The sequence below is a fragment of the Pan paniscus genome, chromosome 1 (genome assembly GCF_029289425.2).
Source record: "Pan paniscus chromosome 1, NHGRI_mPanPan1-v2.0_pri, whole genome shotgun sequence".
NCBI lineage: Eukaryota > Metazoa > Chordata > Mammalia > Primates > Hominidae > Pan > Pan paniscus.
The window spans coordinates 172,145,554-172,171,054 of NC_073249.2; the positions used below are offsets into that span (position 1 = coordinate 172,145,554).

A 25,501-nucleotide genomic window follows, 5' to 3' on the forward strand; every position below is an offset into this window, starting at 1 on the left:
AGCCACGATTTGAATCCAAGACCTTCAGACTCAAGCCCACTACACAACTGTTTGCCCTCTGCCTCTCTAAATGCACCTTTCTGTGCATAACACAGAAAGTGTTAGGCACACTCCTATCATAACAATAGGAGTCACAGAAGAAAAAACTGATAAACTTGGCTACATAAAAAACATTTCTGGCCTGGACATGGTGGCTTACACCTATAATCCTAGCACTTTGGGAGGCCAAGGTTGGAGGATCACTTGAGCCTAGGAGTTTGAGACCAGCCTGGGCAACATGGCAAGACTTCCATCTCTAACAAAAAAAAAAAAAATTTTTTTTTTTTTTTTTTTTGAGACGGAGTCTCGCTGTGACGCCCAGGCTGGAGTGCAGCGGCGCAATCTTGGCTCACTGTAACCTCTGCCTCCCAGGTTCAAGCAATTATCCTGCCTCAGCCTCCTGAGCACCTGGGATTATAGGCACCCACCACCACACCTGGCTAATTTTTGTATTTTTAGTAGAGACGGGGTTTCACCATATTGGCCAGGCTGGTCTTGAACTCCTGACTTCAAGCGATGAAGTCAGGCTCAAGCGAGAGGATTGCTTGAGTCTGGGAGGTCAAGGCTGCAGTGAGCCATGTTTGCACCACTGCACTCCAGCCTGGGCAACAGAGAGAGACCCTGTCTCAAAAAAAAAAAAAAGAAAGAAAGAAAAAAAGCAAACCCAATGTCATTCATAAGAGAAACGCATACTAAAACTACAGCAGAATTCTAATTTTTTAACTCTAATATTGGCAAAGATAAAAATGTTTTATAACACATTGTGTTGGCGAGGGTGTAGGGAAATAGATACTCATACACTGCTGGTGGCAGTGCTCTCTGTGGGAGGCAATTTGGCAAACTGGATGTTTTAGGAGTCACTCCATTTTATCCTTTATCATGCAATGGTCAGGAGCTTTTTCTATCACCTTAACATGTAATGCAGAAGCCCTTTGATGTGCCCATTCTACTTTCAGGAATTGTCCTACATATAAAATCACATGTAACCATAAAGACATATAAACAAGCAAACTCACTGCAGCCTTGTAACTGCCAATGGCTGGAAAGCCCTGAAATCCAGAGAAGCCTGGTTAAATACATTATGGTGCACTGGGATCCTATACATAGAGATACTATGCAGCTGTTAAAAATAAAGAGACAGCTCGGCCGGGTGCAGTGGCTCACGCCTATAATCCCAACATTTTGGGAGGCCGAGGCGGGTGGATCGCCTGAGGTCAGGAGTTCAAGACCAGCCTGGCCAACGTGGTGAAACCCCATCTCTACTAAAAATGCAAACAATTAACTGGGCATGGTGGCAGACGCTGGTAATCCCAGCTACTCGGGAGGCTGAGGTAGGAGAATTGTTTGAACCCAGGAGACGGAGGTTGCAGTGAGCCGAGATTGCGCCACTGCACTCCAGCCTGGGCGACAGAGCGAGACTCCATCTCAAATAAATAAATAAATAAATAAATAAATAAATAAGGAGACAGCTCTACAATACAATGGTCTCTAAGATATAGATTGTAATGAAGGCAAAAAATGTGTAGCAGTGTGAGGTGCTGTCATTGGTGTAAAAATACAGAATATAAGCAAATGTGTTTATCCCTGAATAATCCTCCTCTGGGAGGGCATGAAGAACTTGGTTGTCTTTGGGAACATAACTGGGGTAAGGACAGGGAAGGAAGCTTCCTTTTAATGTCTTTTGAGTATTTTACCCATGTGCCTATATTATCTACTCCAATTAATAATTAAAAATAAAGTATTTGGGACTTGGATACAAACTTAATACAAATAATACCTCTAGGGAGGAAGGAAGAAAAAGTAAAGAGTGAACTCCTTGGGAAAAGCTGATTCTTTCCTGTGATCTAGACTAAACACAGTGTGTAATGCACAGAGCAGGTGCTCAAAAACAGTTGTTGAATGAATTATTGGCTCTAATAAAATTGTGCTTCTGTTTTCTCTTCTAGTCCCAAAGCTAATTTCTATTGATTGATTGCCCTGGAGACTTTTGGAGGCTCTGACTGGATGGCCCTTCCCACCACCGGGGACAGCAGGGTCAAGAGAGACGGCAGAGCATACCGCACAGGTACGAAGGGAGAGGGCTGTGCACCCTTCTTGGTGTCCTTGGGAGGAGCCTCGCAGCCAGGCAGGTTGAGGCCGATGTGGTAATGGACCTGAATGAGCAGGGCCAGGAGCAGCTGGGGGTAGATGTGCCTCACACGGCCCATGCAGCTGTTGATGGACAGGAGCTCGCACAGGCCGCTGGCTGCCTATGGGGCAGAGGGGAGGCTGCTGGGATGTCGTGGCCCATCTTCCCAGCACTCCTGGCTGGGGCCTGGACTGCCTCTCTGGGAGGTAGGATCTGGGTCTTTGCTGTCCTCTGGCCCAGCCTGGGGAAGCTGGGATTCCCCACCCCCCAGCCCCAAACCTCTGGCTCTCTGGCCAGAGGCCCTGTCCCAGAGCAAGGACAACAATCCACCCCTTAGTTTTGGTCCAGGGCTTTGATGTTTATGCAACCTTGGAAGAATCATGGTGGAAGAATCCCTTCTACCTCTTGAGAGGTAAAGAGTCTTGATCTCATTTTGCAGATGAGGAGGCGGACTCAGAGGGGTGAAGCTGCTAGCTCAAGGTCACCAGCCCCTTGGGGGCAGAGCTGGAACTTGAACCCAGGTTTCCTGATACCAACTATAGCGTGCTGTGCCTCTTCCTCATTCACAACACAGGCACACAGAATGTAAGGGGCACCAGGCTGGCCTCTTCACCCTGGGCCGTTAAACTAGGCTGTCCTCACTCCCATCCCCATGAGGCCAGCAGCCAAGAGAAACAACACCAGCCTTGAGCAAGAGCATGGCTCAAGTGCCAGCTCTGCCCCCAAGGGCTGGTGACCTGGGGCAACTTCTCCACCTGCCAATCCAGCTCTGGACCTGGCCTGGGCCCACCCTCATACTTGGCCCACCAAGTCCTCTCTAACTGGCAGAAGGGCAATACTAGGGGGTGGGGAGTGGGTGATGGGCTGGTGTCACAAGACTCATGGCTCATTCTGGCTCTACCACTCCCTGGCGCCTCTGGGCCTCAGATCTCTGAAAAGTGGAGTCACTGATCATCATCCGGCCAGCCCCACAGGAGTGTTAGAGCCTGAATGAGAGGGCGAAGGTAAGCATGCTTTATACATAAATGGTTTGAGCTGTGCCATTAGGACTCCATGCAGGCCAGGCACAGTGGCTCATGCCTGTAATCCCAGCACTTTGGGAGGCCAAGGTGGGCAGATCACTTGAGGTCAGGCAGGAGTTTGAGACCAGCCTGGCCAACATGGGGAAACCCCGTCTCTACTAAAAATACAAAAATTAGCCAGGTGTGGTGGCGGGTGCCTGTAGTCCCAGCTGCTCGGGAAGCTGAGGCATGAGAATCACTGCAACCCGGGAGGTGGAGGGGTTGTGGTGAACCAAGATCATGCCACTGCACTCCAACAACCTGGGTGATAGAGCAAGACTCAGTCTCAAAAAAAAAAAAAGAGAGAGAGAAAAAAAGACTCCATGCATCTGGGCCAAGAGGAAAGCATTTAATTGCAAAGTGAAAGAACCCCTGACATGTTCCCTTGGAGAAAAGTGACCTAACATGGGCTGGATGAGAACAATAAATGGCAGTTAATTTGCACTTTACAGCTTAAGAAGTTCTTCCACATACACTATCTCCCCTTTCTCAACAGGTAAGATAGACAATGCAGGAGTTATCATAGCCCGTTTTACAGATATAAGCACCAAGGCTAGAGAGGGGAAGTGATTGACCACGGTTATATAGTGAGGCAGTGGCAGAGCTAAGACAAGTCTCTTGGACTCAAAGCCCTTGTACTTTTCCAGCAGCCCAAAGCTAATGATTACATCCAAAGAACACAGTCTGTGGTGTAAGGGAAAAGTCTCTAGTGATGTGCCACAGGGCTTTGCTTTCGGCTCTATCTTGCTCAAACGATTTATCAGTGCCATAAGATAAGAATGAGTTCAGGCTGTATCCATGCTTAAACTATGCTTGCTGGACAAGAAGCACAAATGAGTGACTAAAGAATACACTAACATACACCAATTGTAGAAGAGGATGAATGCCCAAATTGCAAGGGAAGGAGTGCTGGTGCCTTAGGCACAGAACTCAGTGCTGGAGGACAAAGGCAGAGAGATATGGGAGTGAAGCGCAGGATTTGGAAGCGGAAGATCTGCTGGGTTTGAGTCCTAGCACCACCATTGCTAGCTAGGTGACCTGGGGGGAGACATGGAATGTCTCTAAGCAGGAGCATCCTCCTCTGTAATGGGATAATACTACCCTCTCCTTCATCTACTGTACCTTTATTTACTTCCCTTCACCAGAATGTCTCGCTTCTGAATCCCCAGAACCTGTAAGTGTGCTTGGCACATAGTATAGGAGGTGCTCACTAAACACTTATTGAAAAAATAAATCAGCCCAACAAAAACATTTCTGAGTGCTTACTATGCGCCAGGTGTATGCAAGATGTTGGGGATATCATGGTGAGCGCAGCAGGACAGCAATGTCTTCATGTGTCTCACAGATTAACCAAAGGATCCCCTGTGGTGTTGTCAAATGACAACTGGTGTAAACTCTTTTCATACAAAGTATGTGACGCAAAATATACTACGTACAGATTTGACCAGGTCAGGGAGATCAGGGAGGGCTTCCCTAAGGAAGTGATGCTGGAGTTGACAGCTGAAGGATGAGTAGAAGTTAGCTTGGTGGAGAGCATTCTAGGTAGAGGAAACAGCATGTGCAAAGGCCCTGTGACAAGATAGCGTGGCTGGATGAAGTTCTGACAAAGACCCGTGAGGCTGGAGCAAAGCAAGCAGGAGGACCATGGAGCGTGGGGAGGCCGGCCAGGGATGCAGGGCCTTCGCCACAGGTAGGAGCACTGTGTCACTCTCAGGGGCAATGAAAAACCATCAAGGGGGCTGAGAAGAGGAGATGTGCATTTCTCAAAGACTTTTTGGCTGCAGTACAGATTGGAGGGGCAGGAGCAGAATCAGGAAGGTAGGCAGGGGTATGGACCAGGGGTATGGACCAGGGGTATGGACCAACTGGCATGGACCAGGGTGGTGATAGAGACAGAGACAAATCCGTCTCTTCAGCCCAGCCAACTTCCTGAGTCAGAGCTGCCTTTCCCTCTGTGTTCCCAGGGTCAAGCTTGGAGTGTGGCAGCAAGAAGTGTTTAAACATTTTGTTCACCTAAATGAATGAATGTGTTATCTCATATAATCTTCACAGCCGCCATATGAGAAAGATATTATTTCTATTCACATATGTAGAAACTGAGCCTCATAGAGGTGGAAGTGACTTACCTAGGCCACAAAATGGTAATGTAGGATTTTTTTTAAAAAATAGAGAAGAGGTCTTGCTATAGTGCCCAGGCTGGCCTCAAACTCCTAGCCTCAAGTGATCCTCTGCCTCCGTCTCCCAAAGTGCTGGGATTACAGGCATGTGCCACCATGCCTGGCCAGAACCAGGATTTAGACTGTCTGTGACTCCAAGTCACTCTTTTTCCCATATCCCAGGCTGCTGTTGCCACCATAGACAACACTACTGTTATTGTCCAGTGAACCACAGACAAGAGCCAGAGCCAGAGACCTGCCCAAGACCACACAACTAGTTACTGGCAGAGTGCGGTACTCGAGGCCGGGTGTGCTTAGCTCAGCAGGAGGGAAGGAGAGAGGAAGGGCAGGACAGGCAGCAATAGGGGCTGGCTGACTGGGTGCTCACCGCTAGGGGCACGATGGAAGCCCGGCCCTCCTTGGTGATGGGCTTCTCCTTCAGGCTGCCCAGGAGCAGATCCAGGAGGTCTCGGACATCACAGCTGGGCTTACACAGTATCAGCTGCCTCCACATCTCTGCTCCATTGCTGAGAGGTCAGGGATGTGGGCAATTAGTGGTGGCCAAGGCAGTGGGGCTCACCCAGCCTCCAAATGGTTTCAGGAGGGGGAAGGTAAGATGCCAATGAAATGGCATCCATGGGCACACCTGCAAGGAATAGTCCAGAAAACACTCCCAAAGAGTCAGGGGCTAGAAGGACAAGAAACCCTATTTCCTTGCTGGGCATGGTGGCTCACACCTGTAATCCCAGCACTTTGGGAGGCCAAAGTGGGTGGATCACCTGAGGTCAGGAGTTCGAGACCAGCCTGGCCAATATGGTGAAACCCCGTCTCTACTAATAATACAAAAAAAATTAGCTGGGCATGGTGGTGCATGCCTGTAATCACAGCTACTCAGGAGGCTGAGGCAGGAGAATCGCTTGAACCCGGGAGGCAGAGGTTGCAGTGAACCAAGATCACGCCAGCAGTGCACTCCAGCCAAGACAAGAGCGAAACTCCATCTTCAAAAAAAAAAAAAAAAAGAAAGAAAGAAACCCTATTTCCCAGGTATCATGCCAAATGTTTTACGTTTTACATGCAATGTATTACTTCGGCAGATATTAGCTGAGCATTTACTGTACACCAGGCCCTAGGCAAATCTTGGGGAATACAGACATGAACAAGAATTCAAGACACTCAAGATCACTGAATTCTCACGATAACCCTAAGGTGAGTGTTATTATTCCCATTTTACAAATGAGGAATTGAGGCTCAGAGAGGTGAAATTACCAGTCCAAGATTACACAGCTAATGAGCTGCAGAGTCCAGATGTGGCCAGGTCTGATGTCTTCAAAGCCTGTGCTCATTCCTCTAACCAAAGAGCAAGAGTGGAGGCAGTTGAGCAGCCTGGGGCTAGGATCCTGCACTTGTCACATAATATCAGGGAGCCTCTGTTCCCATCCCTTAAAAGGCAGTACACCAGGCAAGGAAAGGCATCTGCACCCAACCAAACTCCCATCATGGGGTGTTGAAAGCACTGGCAGGCCAGTGTGCTAAAGGGTTAACAAAAACCTTTCCCCTTCTACAAGAGGGTTTCAACCCTCCATTCACTTTCTAGCTCTGTTCCCCTGGCAACCTGATACAGTATGTCAACTATGTTGCTAGGCAACATTACTTATGGTAATAATGACTCCACTGGTAAATTGCATCTGGACAGGGAGGAACTATAAATTAACTATAAGAACTGATGGGGACACTATAGCATTGAGCTTCCCAGGATGCAGTGACCCTTGTAACTTGGTTTGTCCCTGCGGGGACCCTGGAAGCAAAGCCAAGATGTAAAAGATACTGGTCTCTGTGAGGCCTGTGCCATTTAAGCCAGGGCAGCTCCTATATCCACCCTATAGGTCTCCTTTCGTCACACCTGAACTTTCACCTGAGAGGCCCAAGAGACCAGCTCCTAGACTCAGGGTCAAGACTAGGATAAGGAAAGTGAGGCATCCAGGGTGCCAACTTTAAGGAAGCCCTCATTCTCAGGCTCACACAAGTGCAGACTTGGCACCCGAGACTATGTCCTTAAATGTTGTGCCCTGGGTGCCTCTGCCTGGCCTGCTGTGGGGGCTGCTGCAAGGACCCCCGCAAGGAGGAGCTCCTGACACTGCCCTGTCCTGTATCCTGTATGACGGATGTCAGGTGAGGCCCCAAGTAGTCTTGTGAGTCTGACTGTTTAGTGGACCCAAGAAAAAAAAAACCCTGGTGGGGAGTACAGCCAGAAAGGGTTTAATTCTTCCAAGTGGGAGACTGGGATGTGCCAGCTGGGCCCTCACCATCCTGACTGATCTTCTTGGTTCCTATGAATGACATCAACTGCCCTTATTGGAGCACACCCCATTTGCACAGCTCTGCACAGTTCTTTGGCTCTCATACAACCACCCGAAGGTGTGGATCACTCACTGCCTTGTTTTACTCATTCAAAGAAAGCATGGGAGCATTTCCTGGGTGGGAGGCTGAGGCCAGACTGACCTCTCCTGCCCACGAGCTCACCATCTGACCACAGTCCCCTCTGTCCATCAGATCACAAGCTCCCTGAAGACAGTGAGCTTGGAGCACCCTTCCGCACGGGCCCAGGCCTGAGCAGGCACTCAGCACCGCTGGCTGCATTACTGTCATGACCACCCACCTGGGGTGGGATTGCAGGGATCATTTCCTTCTTTTGCCTAAGGGGGAAAGAGAGGACAAATGGGCTACGCAAGACCCACACAGCAGCTGGAGGCAGAGTCAGGATGGACACGCAGACCTCCTTTCAATGGCATTGTTAAAGAGCTCTGGGCTGGTAGTTAGTTAGACCTGAGTTTAGGTCCTCCGTTCTATTGCTTGCTCAGTGAGTACCTAAGGCAAGAAACTTCCCTAAGCCTCGGTTTCCTCATCTGCAGAATGGGATTGTTGTGAGAATTAGAGACTATTGTAATGCTCGGCGCTGACAGCAGCAGTGCTCAGGAAGTGCTTAATGGTTGTCATAAACACCCCAGATCACAGAAGGGGTGCCATCTGGGAGGGCGAGGGGCTTATCTGGGCAGAAGGGGGTCCCCAACCTGGGGTGGGGGCTGCTTGAACCCTGTAAGATGCAGTGGCTGGGAACCCCTTCACTTGGTACCTGTTCAGTGGGAGGGGGCACATGAGCAGGGCCACCACAACCTCGGTCATGAAGGAGCTAGCCAGGAGGGAGACGGGCAGCAGGGCCACCTGGCGGGCCCGAGGCTCCTGGATGTGGCTCAGCTGCATGTAGATGCCTTGCATGATTTCTGGGATCTGGGGCACAGCCGGGGCAGCCATGAGCAAGGGGACTGCCAAGGGAAGCACGGGGGCAGCAGGAAGGTGGGAGGAGAGGGAAGGGGGTGACAGGCTAGAGGACAGGGGAGAAGGCCCAAAGGAGAGAGAGAGGAAGAGGCAAGCAGAGCGCCTGCCCCTCCCTGGGAGTGAGCCAGTTTCTCTTTACTATGCTCCCTATACCTGCTTCCACCGCCGAACCCACCTCTACCCACCACCAAGTCAGTTGAGCTCCTTCAGGGGTGGTAAGAGAAAACCTTCAAGGTGGGAGCACCTAGAACTCAGCCACCAGCACCCCTTCCCTGCCGCATGGCTTAGGGGGTTCAGGTATACCCCACCCTGCCCACTGTCTGGCCAGCCAGTGATGAGCAGGCCATGGGGGGAGCTCCCGAGCCCCAGTGACAGCTCACTCCCTGCCCCCAGGAGGCCTTACCACCTCCAGCGCCCTGTGGCGGTACCACTCCAGCACCGAGCTGAGCATGACCTCCGAGGCCAGCTGCATCATCTCCCTGGAGTCCTTCCCTGGAGCCTCTGAGCTGCCTTTCAGCCCTTCCAGGGCGGCCAGCAGCAGGTCCTTTATCTGCTGGGGCCCCAGGAAGTCTCCAAATTCCTGAAACAAAGGTGCTGAGATCATGACACACTGATGGGTAGCCCGAGCTTTGAGCTTCGAGCTTTGTGTACAGAGGCACAAACACTGCCTGACGCCCACATGCAGAGGTCAGCAGGGAGGGCCAGGAATATTCAGTTAACACATAAGTGTTGAACCTTTAGGGGAGGAGCTACAAAAGTAAGAGCAACATGTCCCTGCACTCAGCACAGGGTGACATGCGTAAGGGAGAAGGAAGACCATGCACTGTGGCACAGACTGGAGGAGGAGGGCACTCAGGACAGGCGTGGGTGGCTGGGAAGGCGTCCTGCAAAGCCTGGAAAGCTGGAAGGGAAGAAAGGTTTGGGGCCAGGTGGCACTGCCCTCCTCACCCCCCACCCTCTGCTCCTGGATGGGCACCAGGCAGTCACCTCGATCACCCGCAGAATGTTCTGGCACGGGCTCACAGGGTTGTAGGGCCCCAGGAAATGCTTGTTGCTCTCATATAGCTCCTTCTTGTTGGTCTCTTCCTTATCTCTGGCTCCTGCAAGATGAGAACCTTCTCAGTGAGGCCGCATCTCCCTATTTTTGTTAAACATACATGTAGGAAGTCCCTACATCATAAGGAACTAACTTGATACATTTTCACATAGTGAACACACCATTGTAGCCGGCCCCCAAGTCAAGAAGCAGAACGTGATCAGCACCCCAGAAGCCCCTCTTGTGCACCCCTTTCCATCAGTAGCCCTCTCCCTGACCCTGGCTAAATACTATTCTAATTTCTCAATCCTTAGAGAGATGTCTTTGCTTTTGAACTTTAGATAAATGGACACATGTTATCCTTGATGTCTGTCTCCTTCCGCTCAACATTATATGGTTGAGATTCATCCACACAGTTGCATCAGCATTAGTTCTTTCATTCATTCTCAGTGCTGTATAATTTCCCACAGTATGAAAGACTATGATTAGTTATCAGTTCTATTTTTGATGGACATTTGGGTTATTGCCAGCTACTAAGCATCGTGCTGCTAAGAACATTCTAGTGTGTCTTTTGATGAGTATATCTACACAGTTGTTAGTTGTATACCTAGGAATGGATTGCTGGGTCATAGTCTAAGCATAGGTTCGGCTACAGAAGATATTGCCAAACAGTTTTCTATGATGGGAAATCAACGGTAACCCCATCAGTAGTGCACGAGAGTTCCCATTGCTCCACATCTTGCCAGCACATGTCATTGTCTGTCTGTTTCATTTATGCCATTCTGGTGGATGTGTGGCAATACCTCTTTTAAACTGCAATCCCCTACCCCTGGTGGTACCAATCCTTATCTACTTTTCTTTAGTTTTTGTCATCATCTGACTTGCTATATGTGTTACTTGTTTATTTTGTTCACTATCTTATCTCCCGACAACGAGAAGGTACTCTCACCAAAGGAGGATTATTTAATCTCTTTTCCCCACTCCTGTGTCCCCATATCCTAGAATAGTACCCGGCACATAGTGGCTTCATATTTTCAGTTGAAGGGAGCACATTTCAGGTGCACTTCCTGAGCCCTTATTTCAGCCCACCTTCGGTCCTACCTGGATCTCCTCAAGGAATACAGGACGTGGGCACAAGAAAGGACCACCAAGGCAGAGTGATCACATAGACCAAGTGTGTGTGCTGTTTGTAAAGGAGAGGAGCTGGATACCTGCAGTCAGGCCGACTCAGGTTCAAATCCTAGCTGTGCTGCTTCCTACAGTCAGGGGGCCTGGACAGACCACTTCACTCATTGAGATTAAATCTTGAGAGTGGCCGTGTGCAGTGGCTCACGCCTGTAGTCCCCGCACTTCGGGTTTTTTGTTTGTTTTTGTTTTTGTTTTGTTTTTTTGTTTTGTTTTGTTTTGTTTTGTTTGTTTTGAGACACAGCCTCACTCTGTCGCCCAGGCTGGAGTGCAGTGGTGTGATCTTGGCTCACTGCAACCTCCGCCTCCCAGGTTCAAGTGATTCTCCTGCCTCAGCCTCTCAAGTAGTGGGGACTATAGGCATGCGCCACCACACGTGGCTTATTTTTGTATTTTTAGTAGAGACAGGGTGTCACCTTGTTGGCCAGGCTGGTCTTGAACTCCGGACCTCAGCTGATCCACCTGCCTTGGCCTCCCAAAGTGCTGGAATTACAGGCGTGAGCCACCGCACCCGGCCTGTAATCCCAGCACTTTGGAGGCCGAGGCAGATGGTTCACTTGCGCCCAGGAGTTCCAGATCAGCCTGGGCAACATGGAGAAACTCTGTCTGTACAAAAAATAAATTAGCGGCTGGGCACAGTGGCTCATGCCTGTAATCCTAACACTTTGGGAGGTCGAGGGGGACAGATCATGAAGTCAGGAGTTCAAGACCAGCCTGACCAACATGGTGAAACCCCATCTCTATTAAAAATATAAAAATTAGCCAGGCACGGTAGTGCACCCCTGTAATCCCAGCTACTCAGGAGGCTGAGGCAGGAGAATCTCTGGAACCCGGGAGGTGGAGTTTGCAGTGAGCTGAGATCGCACCACTGCACTCCAGCCTGGGCGACAAAGCAAGACTCCAGAAAAAAAAAAGAAAAGAAAAATTAAATTACCTGGGCCAGGCACAGTGGCTCACACCTGTAATCCCAGCACTTTGGGAGGCCAAGGCAGGCAGATCACTTGAGATCAGGAGTCCGAGACCAGCCTAGCCAAAATGGCAAAACTCCGACTCTATTAGAAAACACAAAAATTAGCCACCTGTAGTCCCAGCTACTCGGGAGGCTGAGGCAGGAGAATCGCTTGAACCTGGGAGGCGGAGGTTGCAATGAGCCAAGATCGTGCCACTGCAATCCAGCCTGGGCAACAGAGCTACACTCCATCTCAAAAAATAATAGTAATAAATAAATAAGCTGGGCATGGTGGCATGTGCCTGTAGTCCCAGCTACTCTGGAGGCTGAGGTGGGAGGATCACCTGAGCCCGGGAGGTTGAGGCTGCAATGAGCCATGATTGAGCCACTGCACTCCAGCCTGGATGACAGAGCAAGACTCTATCTCAAAAAATAAATAAATCTAAGAGTATGGTTCTTGCCTGCTAAAAAAAGAAAAAAATAAATAAAATCTAAGAGTATAAGTTTGGCCTAGGGTTGCCAAATAACATACAGGATAACCAGTTAAATTTGAATTTCAGATAAACAAATCATTTTTAGTGAAAGTACATCTCAAATATACTAAAAATTACCCATTGTTTACCTGAAATTCAAATTTTACTGGGTATCCTGTATTTTTTATTTGCTAAATCTGGCAACTCTAATTGGGTCTATAATTTCTACTCATTTTCCTTTCTTTCTTTCTTTCTTTTTTAAATGAGCTGCCTCGGCGGGGTGCGGTGGTGCACGCCTGTAATCTCAGCACTTTGGGAGGTCAAGGCGAGCGGATCACTTGAGCCCAGAAGTTCGAGACCAGCCTGGTCTTGAAACCCCAGTTTTTTTTTTTGTATTTTTGGTAGATATGGTGAAACCCCATCTCTACCAAAAATACAAAAAAAATTTAGCCAGGCATGGTAGCATGCTCCTGTAGTCCCACTTACTCAGGAGGCTGAGGTGGGAGGATTGCTTGAGCCTGAAAGATTGAGGCTGCAGTGAGCCGAGATCATGCCACCGCACTCTAGCTTGGGCAACAGAGCAAGACTCTGTCTCAAAAAAAAAAAAAAAGGCAGCGTCCCGAGCCAGAATAGGCTCACAGAGGCTCCTACTCCTACCCCTAAAGCTGGTTATTAACATGGCTTATACCACCTTCACCCATCCTCCAGAGATGTGAGTGGCTCCTGGTCAATAGGGTAAATCTCCCAGGGACCAGATCTTTGTCCCAAATGCTAGAGATCAAGAAGAGTGAGGATACCAGATAAATCCCAAAAGCCTGAAGGGATAGGAAAAAGTGAACTACATGACAAGTGCCTATAATGTGTGGCACTGAGCTAGTACCTTTACATATGCTCTTACAAAATATCTCACTTAATCTTTCAAAAAGCATGAATTTAGGCTAGGCGTGGTGGCTCCTGCCTATAATCCCAGCACTTTAAGAGACTGAGGCAGATGGGTCACTTGAGATCAGGAGTTTGAGACCAGCCTGGCCAATATGGTGAAATCCCGTCTCTACTAAAAATACAAAAATTAGCTAGGTGTGGTGATGTGTGCCTGTAATCCCAGCTACTGGGGAGGCTGAGGCAGGAGAATCATTTGAACCCAGGTGGCAGAGATTGCAGTGAGCCAAGATTGTGCCACTGCACTCCAGCCTGGGCAACAGAGCCAGACTCTGTCAAAAAAAAAAAAAGCATGAATTATGAATTATATCTGAGTATACCATTTTCACAGATGAGGAAATCTAGGCCCACACAAAGTGATTACCTGAGGTCACACCACTAAGCAGGGATAGAACCAGCTCTTATGCACAGGTCACTCTACCCCCAGAGCCAGGAGAGTTTAAACCACATGCCAAGGTCCCCTGGTTTAGGGCAGAGCTAGGATGATGGAGAAAGGAAGGAGGCAAGTGACAGCTGATACCGTGCACCTCTAGGTACAATGCCTTCTGGATACCTGTGTCAGCCCATACCACATCACGAAGTGCTCCCTGAAGCTGAATCAAGGAAAGTTCTCCCAACTACAAGCTTTAGCTGCTCTGGATTCTAAGACAGAAGCTGTTCTTTGTTCATTCATTCGATAGATATTCACTGAGCACCCACCATGTGCCAAGCCCAGAGATGGCTCTTGGGAATACAGGGGTGACCAAGATACAGCCCTGCCCTTCCCTCATAGGATTATAGTCTCTAGTGGGGAAAACAGACAGGAAAACAAGGTATTAGGGGAATTATCCTTAGGTATACATAGTATTAAGGGAATATGAAAATGACAGTCACAAACTAAGCTTGGAAGGATGAGAAAAAGCAAGATTGCTTAAATCAAAATAGTTTTGTTTGTAGCCTTTGTTCCCTGGTTCTCTGGGGTCTTGGGCTTCACACCAGTTTCCACAGTCCCCATCTGGCCCTGTGCTGGTTTCCCCCATCTCCCACCAGTGCCTTAATGCCAAGGCTCCAGCTGATTCTTTATTGAATCCAGACTGAGCAACAACTCAGAAGACTTCCTTCAGAAGTACTCCGATAGGGCTTACGTTTTTGGAGCTCCAGAATAGTGTAGAGGATGATGATGCCGTCCAGAGCCTCACAGCCAATCTCCTCATCAGGATCCCCAATGCGAAGGAGGAGTCTCCCCAGCAGAAGCCCCAGCGCCGGGAACCCCAAGGGCATCTGTTTGTATTGCAATCTTAGGGATTGAGTGTTATAGGTTCAATAATGCTATACATTAAATGGTGAACACAGGTGGATAGTCTGGCCCAGATAGCACAGCCCTCTGAAGATGGCAAGAGCCACCTGGGAATCCCTGAACAGAGGTACAGGCTCCTTCAGAAGTGGGAAGATTTTCCCTAAGAGTGTCCACCCCTCCCAGGGGCCACTCACAAAGAAAGGCAGAGTTAGAAGCATGTGGTTCAACACAGAGACATTGGTGTTCACAGCCCGTGCTCGCTCATGGGCCTTCCCAGAGTTCATCCAAGGCCCCAGGGCCTGTGGGATCAAAAGCAAGACTCAGAACTACAGGTTAGATGACAGCCCCTGCTGCTGGGTGGACAGGCCAGCCTTCACCCATCAGCAGGAAGCTTCCAGAGAGGGTATAAAGGTCACCACAGCCCTCCTCCTCTTCTTGGAGTATAGGCAGAGATGGAGTTCAGAATAGGACTGACAGACTATAGGGAAGAAGGAAGTCAATGAGGAGAGAGAAGAAAAGTGAAGAGTCATGAAGACAGAAGAGAGACGCAGGGACAAGCATGGGAAGAGCACAGAGATGGTGGCAGCTATAACCATGGGCAGCCATTTAGAGAGTGGGGGGATGGGGAGAGAGTGGGGAGAGGCAGGAGTCTGGGACAGGGCCTGTGAGACAGACAGGGAGGCAGAACACTCACACAAGATGACATCCTGAAGCCAAATCACTCCTAGGTCTGGCCTCCACTGCTCCTGCACCAATTTCTCTCTTCCCTCCACCCTTCCTCCCCTCCCTTCCTTGCCCCTCCCATCTCCGCACCTCCAAGATGCTCTTCAGCCCAGCAGGAGTGGGGTCCTCAATAAAGAGGGCTTTGAGCAGTGTCTGCAGGGCCTCCAGGGTCTGATGGTAAAGAGTCTGTGGATGGGAGGAGGACCAAGCCACTAAGGCACCTCTGGAGTGGACATCAGCCCCAGGCGGCCCCTGGTGTAGGTCAGGGGAGGAGGGGGAATTAAGACCCAGGAAAGCTGCTTTCTGGTCCCACCTCTGAGACTAACTTGATGTGTAATGTTGGGCAAATTACTTCCCCTCATGGGTTACAGTTTCCTTATCAACAAATTGCTAATTATTATCTCTGCACTTTCTACCTTAAAGAGGAGGGAAGCGGAGATCCAGCATATACTGAGAATCTACCATGGACCAGGTGGCTACCTGGTGATTTGCCACCTTGTCCACAAATTGTTTTTCTCATTTTACAAATGAAGGGACAGGGACACTTGTCCAAGATCACAGAACAAGAAGTTTCAAGTCATGAGAAGCAAATGAGAGGATGGATGAGAAAATGCTCTGGAACCGCAAGAGCTGGATCAATGAAAGAGCCAATCTTACTTTCATCATCTCCGGGGAAATGCTCTGATTCTTTTTTGAATTGCTTCTCCTAGGCCCAAATACATTTTCCAAGTTGCCCCTTAAGGAAGCCATCTCTCTCCTGCCTAGGTTTCTCATCCCTTACCCACACCACCATCCCAGAATTGTCTTATGGTTACCAGCATTACATGTACACGAGGCTGGGCAGTGGGTTTGAGTTACTCTGAGAAGACCCTCTCTTTTTTGCCTCCCCTCGTCCTGCCAGCTCCCTAAGTGTGCCTCCTAGGTTGTTATTGTCTAGACTTCCTGAGTCTGCACACACCCTGAAGCCAGTGGTCCTTGGGGTTATACCACAACCACCAAGAAAGCCTGGCTCACCACCTGCCTCCTCCTTCCTGCCCATCTCTGCAGATTACTATGCAGCACTGTCCTCTGCTGGCTAAATCTGATACTACAAGAGAGCTGCCTCCTTTTTTCAGTCACCCCCGCAACCCCAGTCTTCTCCAAGGGCACCACCTCCGGGACACTGGCATTCCAGCCTCACTTCCCAGAACTCTCACCTCACCCTCTGGGCTCCAGTCACACTGCCGCTTTGTCATCCTCTGCCTGGAATGCTATTCCTTCTGCCACCCTCTGTAGCTAATTAGCTCTTCTTTAACCTCTCAGCTTCACAATCACAACCGCTGACCCCCATCTAGGCCTTCCCCTCCCCTCTGCCCCACCATTGCAGGCTCTTTATAGCACCAAGTACTTCTGGCTTGCAGCATTTATGATTGGTGTAATTTTGCACTTATTCGTATTTATTTATTTGATACCATCCATCTCCCCCACACTCACCTCACCTGTAAGGCTCCTGTGCTGAGTTTAGCATGGAGTAGGTACTGAGTTACTATTTGCTAAATGAAGTGATGAATGAATGTGCTGCACCCTGCGCTAAAACCCTTTGCCTTAACCTTCCCCACTGACCCTCACTCCCTCTCATCCTACCCTGAGGGTCACCTCCACCCCTCCTCCCAGGAACGCCTGGAGAGGTTTGAAGATGCTCGCATGAGCCCCCTGAGGTTCTGCTTCTCCAGGCCTCAGCCCCAGTTCCCCCAGTCTGTCTTCATTATAGCCTAAGCCTCAGCCCTGCCCCTCCCAATCCTGGCCGCTTCCCCTGGCCATGCCGTTATCTGCCCACATCCCTCCCATAGGGCAGGGCCCAGAAGTGGACAGGATGGGTGTTTTGTTTCATTTTGTTTTGAGACGGAGTCTCGCTCTGTCGCCCAGGCTGGAGTGCAGTGGCACAATCTCGGCTCACTGCAAGCTCTGCCTTCCGGGTTCCAGCCGTTCTCATGCCTCAGCCTCCTGAGTTGCTGGGCCTACAGGCGCCCGCTACCACGCCCGGCTAATTTTTTTTTTCTTTTTTTTTTTGTATTTTCAGTAGAGACGGGGATTCACCGTGTTAGCCAGGATGGTCTCAGTCTCCTGACCTCGTGATCCACCCAGCTCAGCCTCCCAAAGTGCTGGGATTACAGGTGTGAGCCACCGTGCCCAGCTGGGTGTCTTTATTTGAATGATTCATCCCTTCACCATTTATCAAGTACCTACTCAGACCAACAGAAGTCTGTTGAATTGCCCAAGGCCACAGACCAATGAGCCGGAGGATGCAGCTCCATATCTCCTCCCAGAACATGGGCCAGCCCTGAGGCCCTGCTGGGAAGGCCCCGCCTCACCTGGATGGTCTCAGCCTTGGCCTTGTCCTTCTCCTGCATCGCCTGCACGGAGGGCAGGGAGAACACGCTGTGCACACACACGTTCACCAGCTCCGACCTCTCCCGCATGCCCAGGGTGGGCTGGGTGTGGCTGGAGAAGAGGCAGAAAGCAAAGAAATGGAGTGAGAGAGGGGCCCTATGGCTATAGACGGGGGCTGAGCTGAGGAGCGCAGGGACTGGGCAAGGGGAGGGGAAAAGGCACCGGGCGAGGGGTGGGGGCGGGTTGGGGGAGGGTACAGCGAAGAGATGGAGGGAGGCAGAAGTGGAGGAAGAGAGGAGAGGGGCTGTGGGAACAGGGAGAGGGCCATGGACACCTCAGCTGGGTCAGGATCTCCATGGCCTGCTTGCGGATGGAACTTGAGAGAGAATCCAGTGGCTCCTCCTGGATCTGCCTCTGGACAGGGGGCCACAGAAGGGCCGATGAGGACAGGGCTACTGCAGGCCACCAGGGCCAAGGCTGCCCCCATCACAAAGAGCAGGTCACAGCAGCCAGCATCCCCTGAAGTGCTCCTCCCGCCTCAGCTTCCCAAGTAACTGGGACTATAGGCTCATGCCACCACACTTGGCTAAGTATTTTTTTTTTTTGTAGAGACAGAGTCTTGCTATGTTGCCCAGGCTGGTCTCAAACTCCTGAGCTCAAGCCATCCTCCTGCCTTGGCCTCCCAAAATGCTGGGATTAAAGACATGAGCCACCATGCCTGGCCTCCAAGAGGCATATTCAAACTATGGAACTGGTCCAAAGCAAAAACCACTATGTGTGGCCCTTGAAAACTGCCCAGTTGCATTCCTTTAAAATGTTTTTTTTTGTTTTTTTTTTTTCTTCTTTTTAAGATGAGACCTTATGATGTTGGCCAGGTTCATCTTGAACTCTTTTTTTTTTTTTTACACGAAGTCTTGCTCTGTTACCCAGATTGGAGTATAATGGCACAATCTCGGCTCACTGCAACCTCTGCCTCCCTAGCTCAAGCGATTATCTTGCCTCAGCCTTCTGAGTAGCTGGGACCACAGGCACGTGCCACCATGTCCGGCTAAGCTTTTTTTATATTTTTAGTAGAGATGGGGTTTCGCCATTTTGGTCAGGCTTGTCTCAAACTCCTGACCTCAAGGGATCCACCTGCCTTGGCCTCCCAAAATGCTGGGATTACAGACGTGAGCCACCACAACTGGCCAAATGTCCATTTCTTTAAGATACAAAATTAGTTGGGTGTGGTGGCACACACCTGTGGTCCCAAATCTCGAGAGGCTAAGGCGGGAGGATCCCATGAGCCCAGGAGTTTGATGCTGCAGTGGGCCATGATGGCGCCACTGCACTCCAGCCTGGGTGACAGAGCATGACCCTGTCTCAGAATAAAGTATGTCCTTCTAATTGCTTCTCATTTTTGATCTAGCACCTACACACAGCAGATGCTCAATTAATGTTAGTTAAATGAAGGTATGGAGGGCAAGGACTTTTTTGGTTGTCTCTGTAAAGTACACAAACACAAATATAATTTTGGAAGCTTCAGTGGTTATTCAGTGGTTATTCCTGCCCAGTCCATTCTGGTGGAGTGACTGTATTTATCAAAATGATGAGGAAACTGCCTAAAGTTGCCCACCAGAAGGAATTGCTGGGAAAAGAATGTATTAAGTAATAAGAACTGCTTCTGGGTGTGCAAGCCTTTACTGTAGACTAAGCATTGGGTTGTGTCCTCCCAACAAGCCAATGGCACAGGTATTATCACACCCATCTGTGAGATGAGAAGAGTGAGGCTCAGAACTTGCCTGAGCTCCCTCTGTGTAGGTGGAGGGCAGTTCGAGGTGGAGCTGAGACTCAATTCCCGATGTCCTGCCTCCTCATCCCGTCCTCTTCCTACCTCAACCTCCCACCCCTGCAGTCTCATCAGTGGGTGGACTCAGGAATTCTGCCCCCTCCCACCCCAATGCCACAGACCCGCCTGTGGCTCCCCCACCATAATCTTCTTTATCATGGTCTTCTTTTCTCCTTCTGCCTCCAGCAGATCCTGGCTCTTCTGAAGGGTGGTGACATTCTCAACCTAGGGGACAGCAGAGGGCAAAACATCAGAGTGAGAGCCCCACTGAGCCCAGTCCTCAGGGGTTGCCCATACAGCACTGTTAACCACCCGACACCTACAGGCAAGCCAGCGTTGGTGCAAGAGAAATGAGAGGTCCCCACAAGGGGAACTTGGGGTGGGGTAAAGATTGGAGAATATTGAGGGGTTGGAGGAGTTAATCCTGAATGCCAGCATTTGGAAGAGGACCAGATATGAGGGACTGCAAAGTACTCCCCACTTCTCCAGTCAACTAAGGAGGGGACAGAAAGGGCCCCAATCCCTCAACCTGAAATTGCACCATTAGTAACACTTCATATGGGTCTCCCAGTACATACAAGTCAGATTGAGGCATTCTGCTACCTGAGAGAGAGAACACATTAACCAATATCCAACTAATCTCTCCGTTCTCATCATGTTAAGGGAGAAGAAGGAAAATAAACAATGACCATGAAATAAGAGAACTAACTTCATATAGTAAAGAAGAAAATACAAGTTAATTCGATGAGGTGTGTGGCACATTGAAAATGGCTGCAAGTTCTTTTCTGCTCCTCCTATCCAAAGGACAGATTCCTCTTGAATCTTGGCTCATTTTACAACTTGCTTTGACCAGCAGAATAATGGAGAAGTGATGCTGGGCCAGTTCCTGGACTAGTCCTTAAGGAAACTGGAAACTTCCACTTTTTCCCTCTGGAACTCAGCCACTGTGCTGCAAGGAAGCCCAGGCTAAAAGACAATGATTACAGACCATGTGAAGAGAGGCCCTGGAAAATGAGAGGGTCATCTTGAATATTCCAGTCCCACTGAGTGATCTCAGTCTATACTGTGGAGCAGGAGAACCACCCAGCTAAGCCCAGTCAAACTTCAGAATCATGAGAAATTGGGCCTTTCCAATTCTAATGCCCCCAGCACCCAGGCTGGAATGCAGTGATGCAGTCACAGCTCGCTATAATCTCGAATTCCTGGGCTCAAGCAATCCTTCAGTCTCAGCCTTCTGAGTAGCTAGGACTACATGGACTACATAGGACTACTGGGCCACCAGGCCTAGCTGATTTTTTTTTTTTTTTTTTTACTTTGTAAATTTTTGTAGCTGGGCATAGTGGCTCATGCCTGTAATCCCAGCAATTTGGGAGGCCGAGGTGGGCAGATCACCTGAGGTCAGGAGTTCAAGACCAGTCTGACCAATATGATGAAACCCTGTCTGTACTAAAAATACAAAAATTAGCTGGGCATGGTGGCATGTGCCTGTAATCCCAGCTACTTGGGAGGCTGAGACAGGAGAATTGCTTGAACCCAGGAGGCAAAAGTTGCAGTGAGCCGAGATCACACCATTGCACTCCAGCCTGGGCAACAAGAGCTAAAACTCTGACTTAAAAAAAAAATTGTAAACACTGGGTCTCACGATGTTGCCCTGGTTGGTCTCAAACTCCTGGCTTCAAGTGATCCTCCCACCTCAGCCTCCCAAAGTACTGGGATTACAGGTGTGAGCCACCACTCCTACCCCAGAGTGAACTTTTAAACCACTAAATTCTGGGGTGGTTTGTTAAATAGCAATAGGTAACTTAAACTGTAAGAGTGATGATAGAGGGATGGCTAATTTAATCCAAATGGTCAGAGAAGACCACTCAGAGGAGTTAACACCTGGGCTGAGTCCTAAATGACAAGAGCTAGCTATGCAAAGAACTAGGGGGAAGGCCTGTGTGTCTCCCCAAACTAGAATGTCAGGTCACATCATTGTTGTATTCCTAGTGCCTGAAACAGTGCCTGGCACATAGTAGGGGCTCAATTAAATGTGTTGAATGACAGTGTTAGGGCTCAGAAACTGATACCCCACAATACGGTGTTTGGACACGCTGAATTAAAGAAGCTTCCAGGTCTCTCTGATCTCTCCCAAAGTACAAGATGAAGTCAAAGTTCCTTGATCTACCTAAGATCCAGATCTACCAAGGAGATCAACTGTTGTTCCTTCCCTTCCCTGTAAGACCAAGAATGTAACCACATCTGAACAGACCCTTTCACAAAATAATCTCTGTTCCTGATCCATTAATTCTTGCTACTAATCCCTTATTGCTCCTCAACAGAATTCCTCTTCTCTTGCTGGGTGTGGTGGCTCACTGCTATAATCCCAGCACTTTGGAAGGCTTAGGCAGGAGGATGGCTTGAGCTCAGGAGTTCAAGACCAGCCTGGGCAACATAATGAGACCTCACCTCTAGGCAAAAAATTTTAAAAAAAAATAGCCCAGGGCCGGGCACAGAGGCTCATGCCTGTAATCCCACCTACTCAGGAGGCTGAGATGGGAGGATCGCTTAAGCCTGGGAAGTTAAGGCTGCAGCAAGCCAAGATTGCACCACTGCACTCCAGTCCGAGTGACAGAGCGAGACCCTGCCTCAAAAAAAAAAAAAAAAAAAAAAAAATTCCTCTTCTCCCGCCTCCTATAACCTGTTTTGCCAGGATCCAAGCCCCCATTTTTTCTGTAACCTCAAAATGGTATATAAGTTTCTGAGTCCTCATTGGGGGGCAGGTAATCACTCTGTGCTTCTCTCCGTGTACTCATTAATAAATGTGTGTACATTTTCTCCAATTAATCTGCCTTTGTGAGTTGATTTTTTTCAGCAAACCTTCAGAGGATGAAGGGGACGTTTTCCCTTGGCCCCTATGACATCAATAAAAAGTCTTCTTTTTGCAGGCACCATGGTAGGTGCTGTGCATATCATCTGGCATGGGCCTCACTTCAGCTTTGTTGTGCCCATTTTATAGAACTTTCCTGGCAGAAGAAACACGTGCAAAGGCCCTGGGGCAGGAATGAGTTTGGCGTGTGTGAGAAACAGAAAAAGGCCAGCGTGGCAGGAACACAGTGGACAACTAGAAGGATGCCATGGGATGAGGATAAATGCTCCCTGAATGCAGGGCCTCCTCTTAGTCCAGTCACTTCTCCCCATCTCCGCCCTGCACTGCCCCAGGGACTGAAGCTTGACCCTGAACAGCCTGCAGGTAGGGCCTGCCTCCTGCATGTCTGGGCCTGGATGGATCCCCCACCTCCTCCACATTGTGTCCATCAAGCAGCCTTGTCCACACTCCCTGTGTCGCACTCACGTCCACCGGTTTGTCTAGTCTTCCCCACTGGCCATCTCCAAGTCCTGCAGATGCAAGTGTGCCTCACCTGCTGGACTGGTCTTCTTGGGCCTCCTGAGCCTGCCACATGGCCCAGCCCTGGGTTGGGCCTGACTGTCCTGAAAAAAGGCCACTTCTAGACTTTCTGCCCCTTTCAGAGCCCCTCTCACAATTCATTCAATTGTTTAAAAATATTTTATTGAGCATCTATTATGTGCCAGGCACTGTTCTAGATGCTGAAGTTATAGCTGTGAATAACAGACAAAAATGCCCGAGTAATGGAGGATATGTCCTTGTGGGGGAGATGAACAAGAAAGAAGATGAATAAACAAAGCATATGGCACATCAGACAGCAATGAATGTTATGGAGAAAAGGAGAGCTGGGGAGAGGCATGGGGAATGCGGAGGCTGCTGGGCTGGGGGGTAGGGGGTTGGCAGGACGGAAGTATCCCAGGACAGTCAGCTAGGGGTTGGGCAGGAGGCATACCAGAGCCATGTTTTTGCCACCTTCTGTCTTCTCTGGCACCTTCACCAGGCATGAGGTCACTTCATCAAAGGCTCCTGCAGGGCACGATTTCAATGAGAAGGTGGATAAAGCTGTGATGTACCTAGGATGCCATCATGCCATCTCTCTCCTCCCCCTCTAGGCACCTCCAATCCTTACCCCACCCCAGCAGCCACACTGAGCTTTCTTTTCTTTTCTTTTCCTTTTTTTTGAGACAGAGTCTCACTCTTATTGCCCAGGCTAGAGTGCAAGTGCAATGGCGCTATCTCGGCTCACTGCAACCTTCACCTTCCGGGTTCAAGTGATTCTCTTGCCTCAGCCTCCCAAGTAGCTGGGATTACAGGCACCCGCCATCACACCCAGCTAATTTTTGTATTTTTAATAGAGATGGGGTTTCACCATGTTGGCCAGGCTAGTCTCGAACTCCTGCCTCCAGTGATCCACTCGTCTCAGCCTCCCAAAGTGCTAGGATTACAAGTGTGAGCCACTGCGCCCAGCCTACACTGAGCTTTTCAGTGTACATCAGCTCATGTCACCCCCCTCCCTAAAATCCTTCAGTGACACTGCATTTCATTGAGCACAAAGCCAGCATCCTTGCCAAGGCCCTCGATGCCCTGCCTGGTCGGCTGTGCCCTGCCCTCCTCTGCAGCCTTATCTCCCACCACTTGCCTGCTTCACTATGCTTTGGCCACACCAGCCTCCTTCCAGAACTGGGCACATTTCCCCTCAGGGCCTTTGCACGGTGGTTCCCTCTACCTGGGCCACTGCTCGCCATACCTCCTTGCCCCACTAAGGCTCTCCTTCAGGCCTAGGCTTGCCTGCCAGTCCTGAGAAAGGCCACCCCCACCCTGGGGCTCTGCAAAGGCCACTATGGTCTTGTCGTTCATTGTCCGAATCTCTTCTTTCAGCAAGTATCACAATTCATAGCTAAACACCTACTTGTTATGAGAGGCATCTGCTGTTCTGTCAGCCCCCATCTCTTCACTTTCTTTTGGTGAAAGAGCCTCATCTTTCCTGGGTGCACCCTATTCCATGTAGCTAGGTGAAGCTGGATTCCTCAAGACACACCCAGCACCCACTCTTCAGATAGGTGTGGGCCTGGGACCCAAGCTCCACTCCTAAGAGTGTCCCATGCCTCCAGCCACAGCGATTGGTCCAGGGATGAAAACTTACTGGGCAGGACCAATAGAGTCCTTTATTTAAGGGAGTTGAGGGGAACACCAAAGGAGAGAGGATCTTTCTCCTTCTGAGGACAAGGTCACTGGGCCTATGAAAACCTGGAACTTCAGATTCTCGACCACCAGAGGACGCTGGAGGATGGAGAAGTAGAGATACCCCAATTGTAGTGAACACAGCTGACACCAAGATCTTAGCTTCTAAATACCTTTCCCCACTAAAAGGAACAAGGCTCCTTGGAGAAAAGGTTGATTCCAGGACTCAAGCAGGGAAAGTCCAGGATGAACCTGAGACACCTGAATGATAAAGACATGTCAAATGTCAAAGGGACACAAAAGCGTGTGTTTTTTTGTTTGTTTGTTTGTTTTTTTAAGAGCTGATGGGGGCCGGGCACGGTGGCTCACGCCAGTAATCCCAGCACTTTGGGAGGCCAAAGCGGGTGGATCATCTGAGGTCAGGAGTTTGAGACCAGCCTGGACAACAAGGTGAAACCCCACCTCTACTAAAAATACAAAAATTAGCTGGGCAATGGTGGTGCACACCTATAATCACAGCTAGTGGCATTCCAGCTGGGGCAACAGAGCAATATTTCATCTCAAAAAAAGGAAAAAAGAGCTCGGGGCTCTCGCCATGTTGGCCAGGCTGGTCTCTACAAAAGTTTGCTTGAAGGGGAGTCCACTGATCAAATTGAGAAAAAGTTGAGTATCACAATAAATTGTGAAAAAAACAGATTATAGCCCATTGAATAAACTAACAAATCTTGAGTCCATACTATACAAATAAATAAATAAATAAATTGAAAGTTTGATGAGGAATGGGATATTCACATAGTTTCAAAGTACCTGACCACACGATATTTACTACAAAGGGGTAAATATTGACTTCACACTGGAAAACCTTGGCAGCAACCATCCTACTCAAGTGATGAAAGCAAACAGCATCAGTAACAAACAAATCAAAATTATGAGGCAC

At 49.4% G+C, this 25,501-nt stretch overlaps 1 protein-coding gene across 32 annotated transcripts in view; it reads right to left on the reverse strand.

Moving 5' to 3' along the window:
• MROH7 (maestro heat like repeat family member 7) overlaps positions 1-25,501 on the reverse strand; it is a 79,805-nt gene that overhangs the window by 27,070 nt on the left and 27,234 nt on the right. For 16 of the 32 annotated variants that reach the window (XM_063601054.1, XM_063601049.1, XM_063601066.1 and 13 more), the window contains 12 exons: positions 23,336-23,409; positions 19,638-19,721; positions 18,003-18,082; positions 17,650-17,779; positions 15,389-15,484; positions 14,770-14,874; positions 14,424-14,559; positions 9,705-9,817; positions 9,121-9,297; positions 8,515-8,669; positions 5,773-5,911; positions 2,098-2,288 (listed from right to left, as the gene is read on the reverse strand). In XM_063601054.1, the coding sequence (XP_063457124.1) occupies positions 2,098-2,288; positions 5,773-5,911; positions 8,515-8,669; positions 9,121-9,297; positions 9,705-9,817; positions 14,424-14,559; positions 14,770-14,874; positions 15,389-15,484; positions 17,650-17,779; positions 18,003-18,082; positions 19,638-19,721; positions 23,336-23,409 (1,480 nt within the window). Of the gene's footprint in view, positions 1-2,097; positions 2,289-5,772; positions 5,912-6,259; positions 6,383-8,514; positions 8,670-9,120; positions 9,298-9,704; positions 9,818-14,423; positions 14,560-14,769; positions 14,875-15,388; positions 15,485-17,649; positions 17,780-18,002; positions 18,083-19,637; positions 19,722-23,335; positions 23,410-25,501 lie in introns of all 32 variants that reach the window. The other 16 variants (XM_063601035.1, XM_063601036.1, XM_063601033.1 and 13 more) reach the window with 4 other exon arrangements.